The 21,349-nt window shown below is 42.7% G+C and overlaps 1 protein-coding gene across 1 annotated transcript in view; it reads left to right on the top strand.

The window, feature by feature from the left end:
• The window catches only part of arid1b (AT-rich interactive domain 1B), a gene marked incomplete at both ends in the record, with an annotated part of 155,745 nt that overhangs the window by 26,842 nt on the left and 107,554 nt on the right, over window positions 1–21,349 (top strand). The window contains one exon of the mRNA XM_079216991.1: window positions 14,148–14,303. Coding sequence (XP_079073117.1) covers window positions 14,148–14,303 — 156 coding nt within the window. The remainder of the gene's footprint in view (window positions 1–14,147; window positions 14,304–21,349) is intronic.

Raw genomic sequence — 21,349 nt, 5'->3', positions numbered from 1 at the left:
GATTTCCCCAGGACTGAGTGTCTGTGTGTGAGTGTGTGAGTGTGTGTGTGTGGGGGGGGTTTAGCAGAGGAACAAAAGGTTCTCTTTGACTGCCATTATTATGATTAAATCCTGCTAGAATTAAGCCCCACTTGTATTAAATAAAAACTCCACAGCAATACATATATTTCATCTAGTGGATGTATTAAATATAGTATATGTAGTGGTGCCACAGATCCTTTTTAAAAGACTCACACATATGGTGTCAAAATGTGTTTTTTGCAGTAGCTTCGATATACAGTTCTTTATGTATGCACTTACAATCATTTGTATTACACCTGAATATGTACTTCATATTTTATTAGAAGGGTAGGTTATTATTATTATTAGTGAGAAATGCAGGGCTCCCCTTTGGTTTTGGGGGTGAAGACGGCGAGACCACCAACATCCCGCTTTGGAAGCCAGGGACCTGTGAGGCATCTCTCTCGCTCCCTCTTTTCCTGTCATGCCGTCAAATAAAAGCATAAAATGTCCCAAAAATAACAATAAAAACAGACAATATTTGAAAAGAAATGCAAGAGCAACATCTATATCCACAATTTGTGTTCCCATTACTCAAGAAAATCCACAGCGCTCTTTGTAAACAGTGTTTATTGGTACTACTTACCACTGAAAAAATAGTTCCTATGACAATTGTTGATAGTAGGGTTGGTGGATTATCCAGAGTAACAGGGACAATATCATTGTTTGATGCTTTGAGCATCACAAACTGAATGAATTTCACCTCCAGTGTTTTGGGATGGGGTCGGACATTGTGAGATGACGGAAGTCTGCAAAGCAAAAAACACTGATTTTCTTTGTGTGTGTGTGTGTGTGTGTGTGTGTGTGTAGAGAGTAAGTGATTTGAATGAACAGACTCTGACATAATAACCAGAAGGAGCATAACTTGATAAACCAGAGCTGGACAATGTTTTGGATTCATGTGGCACGTGTGCACCCACAAATCATGTCAATTCATCTATTTATTATAGTTTCTGTATATTTTGCACCTTTAGAATATCCAGCGATGTAAAAAGATGTCACATTCTCACAGTAGCATTTACATAAGTAAACACACTGACGCCTACATGCTGCGTTGGCGCATTCACACAGCCAGAAAAAAAGCTTGTGCAGGAGGGAAAGGAAGCTAAACGCTGACACAAAGACCTCTCCTGTAGTTCATAGAAACACTTTGACTGAACTGTTTCATCTGCTTGTTTACAGCGGTGGAGTTATTGGCGTAAGGTACTCATTGTGTGTGTAACCCAGCGGCTGTTTGTGACCCTTCAGTCCAGATTGAGTCATTGTTTCTCTGGGACCTTGTTTACCTGTTGAGGCCCTCCAGCTCAATGTCTGCAGCTCTCTCTGCCTCTTCAGTCACATGCGGTGCACGCTCACACAGACAGTATGCCTATGCTCACGCTGACGTGATCGCACTCTCACACGCGCTGTGGAACATTCTTACATCGGGTACTCTCCTCCAGCCATCGGAGGCGAGTACAGACACAACATACACCTGCAAGCCTCCAGCGAATAAGTCCAGGAACTTGTGTGTGGTTTAGTTTAGCGTCATGCCGCGTCCGCATGCGTGTCACAAAGGGGGAAAGATAGAGCGTGCAACACTGTGTGTGTGTGTGTGTGTGTGTGTGTGTGTGATGGGAGCCATAACAAACATATCAGCAGGAGGGGGGGGGAGGAGGAAAAGGAGGAAGTAGAAGAGGGAGGGTGCCTTGGGGGTGACAGGCCACACGAGAAAAGCGTCTGTTTGGGAAGTGGAATGAAGTTGAAATAAAATTTAAAAAAAGAAGAACAAGAAGAAGAAAAAAAAGCTCAGTCAATTCTTAGCGTAATTTCCTGTGATTTTAAAGTTGGCAGTCGGAGAGGAAAAGGAATTTGAAGGAAACATTAGTGTTTGATGTGAAAAGAGGGGAGGGGTGAAGGAGTGGGAGAAAGAGCGGGAGGGAAGAAAAAAAAGATATCCTGGAAAATGAAAGAGAGAGAGAAGTTGAAAAAGGAAGTAGTGTGTGTCTATGTATGAGGGGGACGGGGGGCTTCAAAGACTTTGGCAGAAACCATTTCCAGTGCTGGCTGTTTGTTCCTTACACACTGGGCCAACTTAATAGCAGCCAAGCATTTTAAGTCAAGTGGAAATGTGGCTGACCTGCCGCCTGTTCAGTCCGGACAAACCACAACACTCCTCCACAAGCCGGCTGTCCTTCACTTCCTTGTATACTTTTTTTTTTTTTTTTTTTTTTACAAGTCACACTCTCTTTCTAAAGATTATGTTTCAGGAATCGTCAGTATTCAGTAATGATCAGCAGGCAGAAAAGATGAAAAGAACCGAAAATGAATACATCTGTATTCCTTAAAAAAAGCCTGAATTACATTAAGCTGGGCAAGCTGTGTACATTCCTAAATAATGAGCAACATTCAAGATGACTCTTTGTTTTTATTCACTTCATTTGCAATACAACATGTTTTACAGTGCTTTTCAAAACAGCTGAAATCATTCAATTATAACCAGTGCATTGTATTGTTTTTTTTGTAAATAGTCGTAGACGCTCAATAAAGCTTTTATTTGAATTCAGTTGGTTATATTTGTTTTGTGGTATTGTAGGCCTTTTTTCCCTCACAGAAGACATTTGAACATGTTACGGTAGGAAAAGCACACGTGTCAATATAAAAATTAATGATGGCTGAATTCCAATTAGCTGCTTCAGTGTTATGGTCCTGGTATTGTGCATGCGGGCTCACGGTCACACTGATGCTGCTTACTGGGAAACTTGAATAGAGTGAAGCTCTCTTTCATGTTGTTAGTACCACCTGTGTTTTCCTCCTTGGATATGTCAGAATGTGTGCTGTGAAAAAGGCCAAGGACACAGAAAAGTGGTGCAGCGAAATGGAATTCAGCCATTGTTGATTTTGTTATTTACACCTGTGCCTTTCCAACTGTGACAAAACGTCTCATAAAAAAGACTTATTGATTGAAAGGCCGTTTGACCCAACAACAATAACAAGACACAACAGGTAAGTAAGTTTGTAAACATTTGACTAAATCTCGCCCGTCCTTTGAATTATTACCAGTTGAGAAACACTCAGACGCTGATAATTAGAACATAATTTCTGAGCATTCCTAGGCGGGCCAGAAAATAGTGATTGGGCTTTTACGTTTCCATTTAAATAAAAAGCTGTAAAAATCCTTGTCTGTCCAAACATCATCTTGCAGACTATCGACTTTGGGGAGTTAGATGGGTAATTTACGACATCGATTGAGCCAGGCTGGGTTGGGGGTTCCTCAACAGTGGGGAGAGCGAGGGCCACTTGGAAGCACTTAGGGGCCCCGGGTGCTGGGGTTGTCTCTGGGGTTAATGCAGCCAGCGCTGCTTGCTCTGACGGATGGCTGGGAAGCCCCGATAAATCAGCCCCTCTGCCAGGAAAGATGGAGGGAGAGGAGGGGTGGGGGTACGAAGGGGACCACTCCAGACTCCTCACGCCCCTCCCTTTTGGAAAGGCTCTTGAAACACTAGAGGCTCGTTCAAAGTACACTTCTCTGCGATGCAGATACACACCCACACAACACCCACTTTCTTTCTTCCATCATCCTCCACAACTCCAAAACCTGCACTCCAGAACAGCCCATGGGACCCTGGGCATTTTTCACCTGAGAGAGAGAGAGAAGGGGGGGTTAAAGGAGGACAACGATATGGAAAGGCTGATTAATGAAGGGTTCCTCTCTGGCTATAGAATAGATGAAGTTTCAGGATCAATTAATTAGCCAGCTAGCCTACGCACGTCAATGGCTCTAATAGCCTGCTCTCATTTGTAACTTTTATTACCCTGCTGCCGTGGAGTGGCTCTCAGCCAATCAGACGCCACGTGGAGACGATGCTACGTGGCCATTAACTGCAAAGGGGGGAGAAAACCCCTCCCCTATCACAGGCCAGTTGAAGCAACACTATCAATTATCTCAACGTAAAGCGCGTGCATGCTCGATCTAACATCAAGGAAGATGGCAAAACACAGAATGGGACACAAAGTATGTACGCTATTAGTGAAATTAAACCCAGCTGTCAGGATTTTCTGTTGCGTGAGTTGTATGGGCTGCAAACTCCATCATATTTTTTGCGCAAGCAGGTGTAGTGATGGTGGAATTTAATACGATTTAGTGTTTGAATGCAGGCAATCGGTGTAAAACGTCACAAATGTGAGTGTTTTTGAAACAGGCTCGGTGTCTGCGGTGCTCTGTATGTGCCTATTGATAAGATAAAAGAGCAGAGAGATGAAAGTGGAGCGAAACGGAGGAAGGGGAGAGGAAAGAAAAGGATGCGTTACGTCTTTTTGCGAAGTTACTAGGGGATTAGTTGCTGCTCTAATTGGCTCTCCGAGAATTCATCTCAGTTTTCTTTCAGATTAGAGATAGATTTTTTACACAGGTCAAGTCTGCTCCGTATTTCCCCCCCTTCCTGTTTCTGGGCTTCATTTGTAGAACGGAGAAGTGAAGAGACGTGACACGGCATCAACATTTGAAAACAGATCTGAGAAGGCAAAGATTGGCAAGATCAAGGTGTTACCTCAAATGGTCCTCTGTGTATCGCTCACATACATCAATGTGGTGTGATTGCTATGAGAAGATGAAGACCGTTTATATAGACTATGGAGTCTAACTTCAAAGTACATCCAACCTACTGTATTGACTTGAATATAATCTGAATTTTAAGATAACCCTTACCCTTTTGCAACACTTCTAAACGCAGGAAGATGAATCCAGTAAACAAATATAATCTTTAAATAAGAGACTGTAAACATACTGTGGCCTTTACATATTTTATATTCCATTACACCACCTCAAGAAACATCATTAGCCACTTTATTAGTGTTACCAAACATCATGAACACTCTTGGAAGGTTAAGTTGCGTTCAGGTACCTACTGTTTTACTTCACAACCACCGGAGAGAGTGTGTGAAACATCATCTTGTATTTCAGCCAATACATTTTATCAATCTTTAGGTGAACATGGCAACCTGGGGCTGAGGATGTGGTTTGTTGTTTCATGATCGTAGGTGTTCATTCAGCTATATTTGGTCTTTATGGTATTGTTTCTGTTATTTAGCCTACCCTCATTGATATAAATGGACCCTGAATGCAGCTGGTTGGGAACATTGTCTGCCAGAAACATAAACGTAAACATAAAACGCTCTGTTGTTTTTGAACGTCGATAAAGTTCTACTCACAAAATGTCAAAAATGTCATTTTTAAAAGTTGTATTATAAATGTTTGCATGCATGTCTGCTTATGACAAGGTAAATACAGTTAAATGACCCCAAAATTTCCAGTTTATTCCCGTTAATTCCCGTATATTCCCGTTTATTCCCGTGGAAAGTTTCCAACTTTGAATATTCCCGGAATTTTGCAACCCTAATACCTCATAACGGTCTGAACGCAGGGAGAGACCGAGCCCCTCAGTTTGGTGGCCCACATGTAGAGTTACGCACAGCATCCACACTGACCCGAAGGCACTCCACAATCCATGATGTCGAAAGACAGCCTGTATTTCACAGCGCATGGGAAATACGAGTATAATCTCCTGCGCTGCGTCGACCGCTAATGGGGAACGAGCGTGTTTCAACTAGAAGCCCCCTTCCCTCCTCTCCCCTCCCTCCACTGTTCAGATGTAATTGACATGACTCCTACACAAGTTGAGTCAAGTTTGCGTCATCTCAACAAAAAATGTGCGCTGTGCGCCAAGATTATTGATCTGAAAGACATTTTATGGCAATGTCGTGCTAAATTGTGTTGTTTACATTCGTCACAAGCCTCCGTTTCCCTCTTTCCTCCATTTGTAATTTATTTGATGATTATTTTCTATCTGTCTCTCCACTAAGTTTCCAATGTAAACGTTGAGAAATTACAGTTGATCAATGATCTATTTAGCAGTCTCACATCCTGCTCCAACTCAAGTATCAGCATCTGCACTCCAGCATTCTTCCCTCACTCATTCAGATCCATTTCTGACCCCCCACAATGCATCACATTTGCTTTTCTTCTCTCTTTCTCTCTCAATTTCCCCCTCTCTCTTCTGTCTTTCTTGGCCACAGATTGGGGTCAGGAGTTTAGTAGGGGAAAAACATTTGGAGCCAGTGGCACGGGGCCCAGAGCCTCTCGCACAAGATAAATAAATAATAAATCGCTCTTCACACACACACATTACAGAGAGCATTAACCTGCCCTGCTCTGCCTCTCCAAATGTCTCCATTACGGCTCTGCTTGGAACAACACAGCCAGCCGTCAAATGATGTGAGCAGAAACGGAGAATTAGAGAGACGGGAAAATAAAGACAGACAGACAGGGGGGGCAGAGAGCAACGCTCGGCAGTCTTCAGAAAGGGATCCGAGAGGAAAAATATAGAAAAACACGCCCGTGTGCCTTAACAGTCGATATAGCTACACTATCTCGCTTTTACCCGCCATCAGTTCGATGTTGATGTTATCACCGGGTCGATAAGTCACAATCTTTGAATAGACAGGCTTGTGTTTTCATTTGGGAATAAAATCCTGCGGTATATGAAGAGCACCAATGCGTCATACGAAAATGAAAAAATAAATAAAGATACCATCAAATGTAGTTCAGTTTCCCTATATCTCAGGAGCTCCTCGAGGGAATGGCCTTAAATTTTGCACAAGCGTCTATTTATATTTAGCCCTGGTGTGGTATCTAGGTTCAGGTTCCTGGCACGGGACGATTGAGAGACCTGCATATCACTGCTCCTGTCCCTCACTCTTTCTCTCCGTCCAGCTCATTCCTCGAGGTTTCAAGGGCCTCCCAGTGTATGAGGAGGGGGAGGAGCGAGAGAAGGAGGTATCAAAGAGACGTATAGAGCCCGGAGAGCGCTTTCACCTTGGAGATGGGGGGGGGGGGGGGTGCAAGGACGATGACGTGTACGCTGATGCATCCCCTCTTCTTTCCCCTAATGTTTAATCATGAGCCTGTTGATGCTGATCCGTCCCTCCGACGCCTCACATTTCATTAAGGGACTCACCTTCGTTCCCGTTTCATTCGGCACACAGACGATGAGTGCACGTGGTGTTGGCTGTGAGCGGCTGATCTTATCACCGCTATCTTGTTTTCATTATGTGTGTGCAGGGTTCTCGGTTGAAACATCTCGACTTCCACTGAATTAGAAAACGTATTGTAATATTATAATAATTGTCAATGCTTCAGTGACAAACTAAGTGTCGTCTAATAGACACCGAGTAGGCAGAAGTGCAGGAAGATGAAGTCAAGCTCATGCAATATAACAATATAACATTTCCACACGTCAAGTGTATTATAGAGGCAATATTTAGAATTTCCATCAGGCATCAATTTCACAGCATGACACAAAAGCATCCTCATACTAAAGCCACAGGTTGCAACAACCAATCAAAGGGTTGACCCCGCATCAATAATGAGAAAAGGTTCTTTCAATGAGACAAATTGTATTCAAGATCCATACAATACAAATTCATGTTTTTATTGATATTTTTCTATAATGATGCTACTCTAATCCTTTCTAGAAAAATGTTTTCCTATCAATACAAGTTAATGAAAAAAGCAGTAACAAAGGGACAAATAGGACGAATTCACTATCTCTATTCATTTAAAATAGATCAATTATTAAGCGTTAGATCGATATCAGAAACATTTAGGATACATTTATTCCTCCAACCTGTCCTTGGAAATTTGCATTATAGACTTATTAATATTAATCATGTCTTTCTTTCAATCCACCTCATTTTTATAAAACCAAGACTTAACTATTTTTTTTATTGTGTTTATGTTATTTTCTTAATATCTAAACTATTTTAAAAACCAGGTCTTGTTTTTCGGGGCCGAGATTTTAAGGCGCGACAGATGCGACAGCGAGAGGAAGAGAAAGATGCATCATTGAAATGCTCCAGCCACTTAATGCAAATAAGCTTGAGAGAAATAGATGAGGCGACCGCCGCAGTTGTCAGAGTTATTTTGATCGCGGTATACTTCCTGCTTTTGACTGACAGATCTGTCAACACTGATATTTCTCCCTCACTGTTTCCCCGCTGCGCTCCTTCGCTGAAATGTCCTTTGATTATATTTCTTTAAGTTATAGCTTTTAGATTTACTAAACTGCTAGAGTGTCTGAATATGAAAACATGTTGTACTTATAATTTTGTACGTCTTTTGTACATTGACATAAATCCCTCCAGTGATGCTGCAATTACCTCACGTGGGTAATAATACTATTTTTAAAGAGCAGTTGTCCGTCAGAAGGTATAGCTACTTAGCCTACATTTCTATTTGCTTATATTCGTCTTCATATCCTGGCCCTCAGGCAGCCTGCACAGGTCATTTGGGGCCATTGTTAAAGAAGACTTGTTATGCCATATGCACAGAAATGCTTGTGAAAAATAGCAGCCATTACTACAACAATGGCTCTTGATCAATATCCATCCTTGTATGATTAACTCCAACTGATAAAAGGTGTATTTAGCTTGGTGCCCAGTTACTTAATTCTATGTGGAGAGGATTACGTCTAAAAGTGTCTCTTTGAATTGATGACGTTGGGCTTTTAGTGTAATGTATGCTAATGCTATTAAAGCAGGTGTAGGTTTTTACAGTATCCATCAGCAGGAAATAAATACAACATAGTGCTCACAGTGTATTCTATCTAGTCCTGTCATCAGCATGCCCTCCCATCACCGCGGGGATGCTTGATTATTTGTTTGTATTATTAAGGGGCTGTTTGGGCATTTCCACCTGTATAGATCAGGGTCAGGTGTCAAACAGCAGTGTTTTTTCTCAGTCAATTTGCAATCCATAAAAAAATTAACACCTAATAGAAGAAAAAAAATCAATAGAAAATGAGGAAGACATTAGCATGTAGATTATTATATAGATTCATAACTGCTAAAACACTGTATCATGGAGATGACTTGTAATACTGTACTGGTTACAGTATGGGACACGGAACAGGCAATTCCACTGATTACCAGTCAGTGAAATCACTTTGTGCAATAACACCTGATAGATATCAGTTGGTCTGACCCAAATCATTCTACATACTGTAGTAATTATGTTAAATATAATACTATATTTAACAATATTTGTAGGATAATTTTGGTGGCAGTAGGTACTGCAAATTTGACTAATTATACACAACAAGAATTATACAATACATGCACATGCCGAGGGTTTTCTAATATCTTCCATTTTGTTTTACCTTCCCCCAATTTATGTTTTACAGCTATGAGTATCACCTCCTTTTCCTTTTGTGTGTCACAATGACAATCGTGTGCATCAGCAGCACACTCAAAAATATCAGACAAAAACAAAATTACTACATTTAAGGTTTTAATGTTTTGAGTATTCTTAGTTTTGTCCCTTTTCGGCTGAAACCAGATTCAAAGTGGTGCGTAGCCATCAGACCTCTGCTGCTATTCAAGCTGTCGCTGCTCGTTAAAGGTAATTCATTAATTGCGTTCACCTGCTGATCTATATTATCTACCTGTCTATCCGTCTCTGCCTCTCGCATACGTTGCTCAAATGATGCGAGTATAAAAGAACTTGAAGCTCCACTGAAGCTCTTTCACGTCCTCTTCCTGTCTCCATTCGTCTACATCATTACCTTCCTTCCTTCCTTCCTTCCCTCCTTCTCTTTTACACTCGTCTGTGTCGCCCCTTTCTCTCCACCCGTCTCTCTGTCTGCATCAAGTCTGTATCCGTCTCTCCCTGACTTTATCGTGTGAAGCATCGCTTTATCCATCGCTCTGCGTATCTCAGCCTGTAACACCGCTCGTCTATCTCCTCTCTATCTCTCCATCTCTGTCTCTCCAAACATTTTCCTTTGCCACCGTCTCTCCATCTCTCCATGTGTCTCACTCATGTTTCATGTTGCTTCTCTCGTCTGTTTTACTCTTTGTCAGCTCGTCTGACTCTTTATTACTCGTAAGCCCTCTCTCTTTCTTTTTTTTTGTGTTTCAAGCTGGCACTTGTAGTGGCCTACTAGCATGATAGCATGCTAATGCTGCTGTGCTGCCTGTGTGTGCCTGTCATGCCTGTCAGTGTGTGTGTGTGTGTGTGTTCAGCGGTCGGGGTGGTGGCTCTGCTTAGCTCTCTGGTTGGCTGAGTCCATCTGTCACTCAAAAGGGGCGACCTGTGGTCCCGGTTGCCAGCCAGCCGTAACGCCACTTCGACAGAATTATGAAAATTCCTGTCTATTGCTCATTGGCCCAATTGAATTACAAGCAGTGCCTTGTTCCGTGCAAGGTTTTTTAAACGGCTGATTTAAGGCACACACATGTGCTCACACACACACACCCATGTGCACACACACACACACACGCCACTGCCATGGATGTGGGTTAGCATGGCCATTTAATCCCCTCCATCTGCGGAGCAGGAGAATATTGTCTGCCTTTGCACATGACTCTTGTTTTGATAGATTTTTGATTGAGTTCTTCTCAGTGTTTGTGTCTTTGTATCTTAATATGCCGCCAAGGCTTTTGTTTTCATCACACTGTTTCTGCAGTTTATGGTGAATTATTTGCTTCGCAGGACGTCTATTCTGCGTCATTTCTCCCTACAGCACTTCACATCTGTTGTCATTTCATTACAGACATTTATTTGACACTGTGTGCCTGCCAAGGCACTCTGGATAAATCACAGTTATTTTGTCTGCTTCCACACACCTGAGTTGAAGGAAAAAAGGCTGAGAATTGTCTTATTTTCTACTTCCAGCGGTTATTTTTATTGGTATAAGCAACAGCACAGCGAGTCTGTTTATCACGAAGCATGTTTTCATTCAAAGAGAATCAGTTTTCAGGGAGCTGGTGTGTACTCAGTAGGTACAGTACATTCATACAGTCGCCCCCAGCGATCAAACAGAAGCTGCATTTGAATGACTCTTTCTTTCTTCCCAAAGCCACGGTGACAGGTTGCTACTTGTTAGACCTCCAGTCTGCCTGCTGTCTCTGTTCCCATTTGACTGACTGACTGGTGATATTTCTGCCTTGTTTTTTTTTGTTTGTCTCCATGTCTGTTTCTTCTGCTTGCTCACCTGATTGCCTGTCTACCTGCTTGCATATCTGTCAGTCTCTGTTCTTGAATACACTGGAAATGGACATTCTTTAAAGGTCCCCTGTAAAGGTTCTTCTATGAAAAGGAGCTACAGGCAGCTTGAAGGAGCTTTATGTCAACAATGAGGAGAAAGGTCTAAACCGCTCACAGTGTTTGAACACGGTATGAAACAGACCATGTATGGGAAGAAGACCCAATCATAAGACAATATAAGAGAGTTATTTAGGTCTGTTGTAATCAGGCATGTCACAATTATTACGTTATTGATCTATTATATGATATATGACATGACCGTGATCATTTTTGCTGATCGCGATATTGCCTGTGCGTGTTTGTTTACATAAGAATGTCATCAATATTTTTGCCAGCATTTTCCCATTAGGAGACTTTTTGTTAACAGAGGCCTTTTAAATGATGGTTTTAGTTTGGTTAATTTATGTTTTATTTATTTTCCCTTTTTTTCCTATTCCAATTCCGACGTCTGAAAATGCTCACGTATTAAAAGGGAATTGCTCTTTTATATAAGTTCATGCTTGCATTATTATGCTATTATATTATTATTCATTAGTGTCAAAAAAATTGTCTTAAAATCACGATACTATCGGGATTATTTCGGGGACAATAAAACAAAAGTAGTCATCGTGACAGGCCTGATTGTAGTTTGATAATTCGAAAATCCAGAAAATACGAATCACATAACATGACATCATACAATAAGCTTTGCACATTTATTACCACAGAGTCAGTCATGGGACACTTTCCCCTGATGTAAAGCGAACAGAGACAGCAGCCGGAACATCGGTGTGTTGAAGCGCTCTTCTTCCAGCGTGCTATCTGTGTCCCAGGTGTATTTTTACATATAAAATCTAGCAGTTTTAAAGACAACAGAAACAAGTGTAGTTGATTATTAATTCATTAGCTGTTCATGCTCTCGAACAAGGTTATTTACAGCACTGAGAGGAGGCTCAAACCTAAAGGACCGTCTCCGTTGACCCTGTTGCGTGTGATTTGTCTCCCTCTCTACGTCTCTCTATCTCTGCCTCTCTGCCACTGTCTGCCCAGACCGGTCTGTCTGCTCGTCATTGTATTCGCCTGAGACAGAAACCCACCCACGGTTGTCTGGTCTCGATCTCCATGGCGACCTAATCCTGGCCAATCCCAGAACAGTTGTGTTCCAGTTGAGACCCACTGTGTTCCACCCGCCTGTAATCACTGATCACAGGATAGAGTTGCTTCTGATTTGTCAGAGTGGCTTTGATCCACATCTAATGACGCTGGTGTCTGTGTGAGAGAGGGAGCGTTTGTTTGTCTTTCTCACTTTAACAAATCCCCACATAATATGCAGACGACTTGAATTCACGTGCATTCATTTGAGGACATTGGTATGAGAGTGTGTCTGTAAGTGTGTGTGTGTGTGTGTGTGTGTGTGTGTGTGTGTGTGTGTGTGTTGCCCCAGCTGACAGTAATGAATCCAGTGGTGCTGTTGGCATGAGCAGGGCCATGCTATTAACCTCTCTGCCAGCTAGACTGATCTCACCCTGTCTGTCTGTCTCATCGGCCTAATGACACTCTCTCACACACACACACACACACACACACACACACACACACACACACACACACACACACACACACACACACAGTCACACTCACACTCACAGACTTGTCCTTTCTAATCAAATTTCCATTGAAGTGAAAAATATTCTACATTGTCCAATCATCTCTATTCAGAGAGTCAAAAAGCTTCTGCCAGCATAGAGAGAAGATTTCTTTTTTAACACCCACTCAAAGGAAGTTACTCTTCAAAACTATTTCAAACATATTAATCTCCACTTGCCCTCTGCAGCCGGATCAGATTTCACTGTATTTTACACCAGTTTCAACAGGGCTTTTATGACTGGGGTTTTGCTCACTCATAAAATTCACTGTAAAACTACAACGCTGGATGTGTGCTCTCTACTTTTGATCCGACAAGACGGCAGTGGAGAAGTTCGCATCACGTCGGAGTTCCCTGTAATACCATCATTTGAGATATAAATCACTCCAGTCAAGCCTGCCGAGGAAGATTTAAAGGGACACTTCACAGTTTAGGACTCGGGGCAAGGGCTGGAGGTTGACTCGCTTTGCACACGCCCCAAATTACAGCCTATGTGCTTGTTTAATGAGTTTGTGGCAGCACTTTTGGTCGCCACGAAATAAAAAAAGCAACACGACATGATGGGGGTAAAATATGACATGAAAAGTGCTGTCAAACTGCTTCAGCGGTGGTCATAAATGTTGTTTAATAGTCTGCACTTGGCTTGTGTGTGTGTATTTGTGTGTGTGTGGGGGTCGGTGTGTGAATGAGAAAACCCCAGCCTCCACAGGAAATCCTTAGAGGAGCGAGGAGCACCTGGTGCTGTCTGTAGTCATAACAAACGACAAGGAGGGATTTAGACTGTATTGGTGCCAGCTTGTTACATGCACTCCCTGTTCACATTCTCTCTCATAACCACCGTGTAATGCAGCATCGGCACTTGGCATGGCTTCGCCCCTCACGAGTTCGCTTTTTAACTGCGCTGCTCTGGAATGCCCCGGCTCATCCATGTGTCCCTCATCAGGGTTACGGCACAGGGACGAGCCAGCAGTAATATCCAACACACCTCATCCCATCTGTGAGCTGACCGAGACAGAGATAATGTAGAGAGGAGGATGCATTTGGCAAGCCAGAGGACATAAAGTTAGAGGTTTCTGCAGTGAGAGTGCATTAGGCAGAGGACTGCTGGGAGGCAGGTGTCAGCCTGGGCTGAGCTAAATTAAAAGCGTTTGCTGAAGGAACCATCAGATGAATTGGAGGACAATGGATGGAGGCCAGTTTGCGTAAGCCCACATGTGACGGGTTTTTTTTGTTTTTGTTTTCATATCATCCCAAGAGGACGTTTTGGTCAGATTGCACCTGACAGTCTCTCTGAATTGAATTGAAAGTGAAAGTTTTGCTTCAACCTCAGTCTTGACCTCAACGTCTCCCCTCTAACCGTTGTGTGATTGGTCCTTTCAGCAGGTGGCGCCATATGGCCAGCAGGGGATGGGGGGCTACAGCCAGCAGCAGCAGGCGGGGCAGCAGGGAACCCCTCCGTACTTCAGCCCCCCTCAGCAGACCCCTCCAGGCCAGACCCAGAGCCCTTACCTGCAGCCTCGACCCCCGCCACAACAGGTACTAACACACACACACACACACACACACACACACAGACATAAACTCATAACACTCAGACCCCATATACATATGTAACTGATATGTATATCAGTTACATATAGATGCGCCGATGTCGACAATCAGATCATCAATAATACAATCTGCAATATCAGTAGGAAAGGGATTTTATCCAAATCTTGTGTGTGTGTGTGTGTGTGTGTGTGTGTGTGTGTGTGTGTGTGTACTAATGCTAGTTGTACATTGTACGTTTCTATGCACATAAACCCGCCTGTGCGAACCCAATCCTCAGTACAACAAAAGGCCTGTTCCACAGATTTGGATGGAGACTTGTCCTGCCAAGTTTCAACATGATGTTCTGTAGACGTTTTCCATCGGGAAGCTGGGTTGAAGCAGTTGCTTTTGAGTTGAGTGAAGGCCGGCCATGTGTTTCCCATCCACTCGGCTGCCAGAGGGATCTATCAGCCTCTGGCTAGCAGCCCTGCCCTGGATCGGAACAGAGCAGAACAAAACTGAGCAGGAGAAAGAACAATACTAGACGGGAGAGATTACAACAGAACTGGACAGGAAAGGAAGGCTCACACAGAACAGGGTGGGAAAGGAGAGGAGAGGACTCGGCAGAACTGGAGGAAGACAGATGAGGGATGTCGGGATTCCCCAAACCATCCTGCAAGGCCGGCATGAGGGTTGATAAAGGCATGTTTTGATTCATCAACAGTGGCCATATTAGTCCAGATCCAATCTTAGTTTTTGTAAAGATAAATAAAGACAATTGTGATTGAAATGCCCAAGACATATATACATGATATACATGATATATATATATATATATATATATATATATATATATATATATATATATATATATATATATATACATATATATATATATATATACATATATATACAGTATAGCACCACCTGGGCCAGCTACAACACTAAAATGATGCTTTGATGGAAAATAAGTACCAAAAATAGATGGTTAAATTGTTGGTACATTCATGTCTGATACTTATTTAACTTCAAGTAAACAGTGTAGAGTGCAGTAGAGTGATTGCTGCTTTAATACACATGGCTGATTGCTTTGTACCACTACAGATCAGAATGATCACAAAGCAGGAGCGAGCAGTTTTGAGCTATCCACACTGACGGCTCATTCCTACAGGACACAACTGTGTAGAATACATGAAGCACAGCACGGATCAGGAAGGTCAATGAAAATGTGCTATGCACAACCATTTCCTCTGCATTTTAAAGGCACATTCCTTTCAAGAAGGGCAGTATGGGCAGCACCATTTATTTTCAAAAGCATCCTTTTTGTTTTTTATTTTACTAGACACCGTGTCTCACAAATATGAATCGACTCTTTTAGCATCTGCACCAGTTGATGCCATTTGGCAGTGGTGTAGTCTAAACTGTCTCGGTAGTTATACTGTGATTTACTGAGATGTAGTTAAACCTTCTTTTAGGCAGACTTGACTATTGAGCTCACCAAGACAAATAGCCAAGCGAAAAGCCTTTGAGAGCACAAAAGCAGGTTGTCAAAAAAGGAAATCGTTAGTCTTAGCATAGTAATTTTCATACAGTGTGAACATGTCAGCCAGCATGCCTTTTGTTCACACTGGAAAAAAGCACTTACTCTTGTTTCCTCACTTAACATGCTCACACACACGGGCCGTGCAGCCCACTGAACAAACATTATTCATTCTGACTAGAAGGCTGGGATCCATGGCCACGTTGACATTTTGTGACAGTAATGGTGTGTTTTCATCATCGCTGATGATGTGGCGGCAATTGACCCTCTCTGACATTTACACACCAGGTAGCTCTTCCCCGAGCGCTCCGATTGGCCAAAAGCCTCCTTTCACCTGTGCTGATAGGTCCCATATTGGTTGCCATGCCAACTGCTGTGGTGACCACAGGGCTGGATTCCTTTTGTTTTTCATTGTTAAGCATGAATGCTACTTTGAGGGGGAAACGTTTCAATCAGCACACATGGTTGTTAACGCTGCATAAAAGCCACAATACCTTCAGCATCCCGCTGTCTTTACCTTTAATCAAGAAATCCTTCCTATGCGTTCGAGCTGTATAGCATTTTATGTCCCAGCAACACAGCAGGCGATGGACAGACGCCACTGGATTCTGCTCACAATCAAACTGGACACCAACTGAATCCAGTCTTTCTCGACTAATAAGCTCCCGCCTCCCATACTTTACCATCTACATAACGTTTTTACATTTTAGCTTGGTATAGGAAATGAGCTTCAACAAGAGACCCAGCTATGAATGCACATGTACAGTCAAAGGACTATCTATCCAACTAGCAGTCCAATCCAACTGAAACAGGGTAAAAACAGACGACGTGGAAATGTAAATGAATAGTTGGTAATAGGCCGGATTCCCTGAGACTTTGCACACAGCTAAACCAATTCCATCTTGTGAAATAAAGGCATTATCCAGGTCCAAGCACTCACTCTGTTTCAGTTTATTTTCAAGTAATTACTGAATATAAACAATATTGATCAATAAAAATGCCATTTTACACATAACAAAAACAAGCCTGTGCAGTGGCATTAAGACAAAGTTAATTGTCCATCGATTGAGTGAGAGAGGAATTAGAGAGGGAAAGAAAACCAGAAAAACACATTTAAATAACAAAGAAACTAGGTACCTGTCTTTGATTTTTGGATCCAAGAGTAAACATGTTTGGCCAATTTGTAATAAATTGCCGTAGTATTTGGCGTGCTCCTAACTCAGCGATGTATATTACTTTAATGTTTCTGTTCTGAGTGAGTGTGTGTCTTTGTATCAGTTGTTTTGCCTGTCTGCGTGTACACTAATCAGCCGAGTGTGCTGCAACAATTCAGAGCTGTGAAAAGGTCAAGCGGTGACCTTCGTCTGTGATTCTGGGCTGAAATGAGACATGATGTGAGCCGCATGGAACAGATTACACGCACACACACACACACATGCACACAATAGCAAGCGCACGGCAGATTAGGATGTCATTGTGGTTTTGACCCCTGTTTTTTGACCCCGCATTACTCTTGAGAAATCCAAGCTGAAAAGTTCTTTATTTTGTTCTTCCGGCGCTCTCCGTAGTTCCTTTCCCCCCACTCCACTCCCATTAACCCGAGCCAGAGGACATCCTCCAGTTGATGGAACCATTCCAGCTGCCTTTGACACAGAATGTGTTCTCCAACCAACTGCTATTAGCTGGTTTTGTAACAAATCAAAGTGAAAATGCCATATTTCTTTGAGTCCTTTGCACTGCTGTGACCCCATCTGATTGCGAGGAGACGAGCAGGCTAAAAGTCATTTCTAAGACATCAAGGCTAATACCAAAAAAAAGTAATATATCAGCGGAGAAGTGTTTAAAAAAAGAAAAAATGTGGGTTTGGTGGTGTTTTTTCAAGCGTGTCTGTTTGTGTTTGAGAACACCAGATATGTGAATGATTGTGAGTTCTCAGAAACACTGTGACACATACTTAATTGATTGAGAAGGCTTTTTGATCTCATACACTAGACTTATAGACTTGGTTTGTTTGCTAAAATGTCACTTTACCACCAGCTGCTGTTGAATCAAGGCTCACTACTGTTAAAATTGCAAGTAGACAATTATTTCTGCTTTGTGAAAGAAACATTTAAAAGCCATATAAAAAAGGCGGCCCCCTTTCTGGAAGTATATTTAAACAGACACTATAAATATCATGACCCTAATGTGTTCGGTCTGATTGTTGGCTTCAATTACAGCGGGAGACAAAGCGCTTAAAAGGAGAAAATAGGTGCCCTTTCTTACGCTTCCCGGCCATATTGCACTCGACACATAACAGATGAAGTGCGTGATATCTTGTTGCTTTCTACCTCGTAAAAACGGAAATGAGAGAGTTGTAATTTCAAGAATTTTGAGATTATTTTGCGTGGCATGTTTGCTTTATTGGGTAGTATACACCAGAGTGTGACAGGGTGGAGAGAAAAGAGGTGAAATGCAACATTGGCCAGCTGCCAGACTCATAATGTTGTGAGAACATGCTTCTTGCTTTGATCAGTTATTCCAAGGAGTACAAACTATTCCATTTTTCACCAAGAATGAGTAAATATGAGTAAATACATGGAACATAAAATGGCCTTGCCTTGTTGTATAAAATAAAATGTGTGGTAAATATGCCACTGAGTGGTGTTTGGTGATTTGACTGCTGGTCTTTGAAGAAGGAAGTCATTCCCTGTGACATTTACTCCCCGTAGTAAAACCCTCCTATCCACTCTCCTCTGTGAAACTGATCCCACCGGTCGTTTCCTCTATTGGCCTTAACTATTTCCTCTTCCTGTCTAAGAGTAGGCTCTGGGGAGCCGTGCTGTGGCATCGAGGAGCCCTCAGCTGATTGGAGGAGACACGCTCTCTTTACAGGGAGCTACATGGAAGGACGCTGGTCATTGGTTTAGATTAGTGATGCTCACGAGCTCAACATCACATGTCCAGCATGTGGTGTGGACTGAAGGGCTGAACTGCTCTTAAGGACTTCACACGCCCGGGGGGAATTTTTTTCGTGTAACTAATACGCACATCAATATAGTTTTGTTGTATTTGTCATGAATAGAATATTATGTGGCAAAAAAGAGCAACTAGACGGCAAACTTTATTATTCATTTCATCTTTGACAAAGACGTGCATAACTTTACTTAAAATAAAAAGTATTTCACTCAAATGGCATACAGTAGTTTAGGCTCATCATGGTAGTTGATCTTCTGCCAATCTATTCTAAACTTCTTTTTTTACATGTGTTGCAGCTGTCGCAAATTCAAATAGCTTTGATTTTTTTTTTTTTATGTCCCTGGTGTGCAAAGGCCTTTTAATATCATTTTCCTTTTATTTTGAAAAGACAGTTGCTGCTGCTTTTGCTCTGAAACCTGAGCGCAATATGCCACCTTGTATATTATATATAATCATATAATTATGAACAAAGCAATCTCGCTACAAGCTACATGTAGTGGCAGTTCCACAGCTTTTGATCACATCACATACTTTTCCTTTGCAGATTAAATCGTCCAAATTGTTATGGAATCATAAGTATTCAAATGTATGTTTTAATGAGCAATTTCAATGTTGACTTTAAAGTTCCTTCTTGATGTGATACAATTGAAAGCTCCCAAATGGACCTTCTGTAAGATCCTTTAAATGTGGAGAAAAACCTCTATAAACCATAGTTGCTCACATACTGGGACATCACCTGAAATACTTATTTCCTATTTCCTGTCACCCCAACCGGCTGAAGCAGCAGGCCCTCCCCTCCGCCTGCCCCGCTTTTAATCACACCAGGTTAATTAAAAGGCCGTAGAGCTTTCTGTGGCCTGCACCCCTGGCATTATTACCCCTTTGCTGTATACTTGCTCTGCTGCTTCAATCACCGCGACTGCCCCTCACTGCACACACACACACACACACACACACGGAAATGGGAGCTCACCTTGGCGACGTGGTGGAGGGATGGAGGGGAAGTAGTGAGGACAAGACGGAGGAAATGAGAGGAACAGGAAGGAAAGTGTGTGAAGTGAGAGTGAATAGGATGAGGTGAGAGTGGAGGGGAAGGTGTGTGTGTGTGTGTGTGTGTGTGTAGAGGGCGCTTGGCGTGTGGGTGGGTGGGTGGTGCGCCCAAAGTTCAATGTCATTAATTGGTCACCATTTGAATATTAAGTGAAGAACTCTGTTAATTAACAGGATAATAAAAGTGCTGCTGGCTGTAAGGGGGTGGACGGAAAGAGGGAGGGAGCGAGGGATGGAGGGAGGGAGGACAGGCTACAGAAATGGAGGACTAATGGTGAGAGAGAGGAGGAGGTAGAGAGAGAGAGAGAGAGAGAGAGAGAGAGAGCCTGGGTGCGGGTGATAAGAGGGAGAGAGAGACGTCCATGGGTAAAGGTCTGGCAGTGGTAATTTGCGGAGAGCCGCGTTAATTGTCATAACCTTTTAAATGGCAGAGTTTATCGGAGTCCTCTAAATGTCCCCGCGTATCGCCACGGCAACCCTGGGCCTGCCGCACTCCGATTGGCCGCCGCTGACGAGCACTTAAGCTTGATGAGTTTTCAGGCAAAAACTAAATGATAAAATTGAAGGAAAAAAAAAATATATGCTGTATATGTCAGCTCGGTTTAGTGCGTGTGTGTGAGTGTGTGTGTTTGAGACAATGTTTTTAATTTAGTGTGTTTTTTACCTTCACATTGACTGACACTCGCTAATTGCTCGACGAGAATCCGCCACTGTCCCCCCCCCCCCTTCTTCTTCTTTTTTCTCTCTTTTCTGATTTATGTTTGTTTTTGTACAGCCGAGCTGCAATTCAAATGCAAATGAACGGGAACGGGAGAGGTGTTTTTGGAACGGTTTGGACAATCATAATGGCTCAGGAAAAAAAGGAGGCCGGTAGTTAGCGGCACTGCACCCTAGGGGCCTAATTTAGCTGCCATTTGTTAGGAAATGCCGCTACATTTGTTCCTGGATACCGACTTCACAGAGAGAAAGAGAAAACACACACACACAAAAAAAATGTCAAAGTCGAGCTCCCCAACACACCGCTATTGTTCCTCCGTGCTTTGGCAAAAGTCATGTGGGTGTTCACCAGTTTGGGTGGATGTCCTTTTTAACTGCGAGCCAAAGCAATTGAAGTGAATGGGCGGATGGGGGTGGTGGCGATGGGGACTTGCGAAGAGTGTGTGAAGTGAAGATGGTACAAAGACCGGCTTATTTGATTAGCCGGTGTAGAGAGGAATGAGAATGAAAGGCCTGGCAACGGCATCTGCAGCTAACACTGTCAAGCTACATCTGACATCATCCCTGAGGGACGGCCTGCCTCGCATACCAGTGTGTTTATCTCTGCAAGTGCATTTATTTCTGTGTCTGCATGTGTTTTGTGTGTATTTCTGTTCATATGGGCAAGGGTTGTGTGTGTGGGTGTGTGTACAGGCTGTGTGAGAGTGTGTGTGTGTGTCCTGTGTCGGAGCTCTGGTCCTCTCTTGTAGTCTCTTTGTGCTAAAGGTCAGGGGGATTGCTGAGATAG

This window comes from Taurulus bubalis (assembly GCF_910589615.1).
Source record: "Taurulus bubalis genome assembly, chromosome: 4".
NCBI classification, from domain to species: domain Eukaryota; kingdom Metazoa; phylum Chordata; class Actinopteri; order Perciformes; family Cottidae; genus Taurulus; species Taurulus bubalis.
Note: the sequence above shows the minus strand (reverse complement) of the source record. Positions and strands in the feature narration are given on the sequence as shown.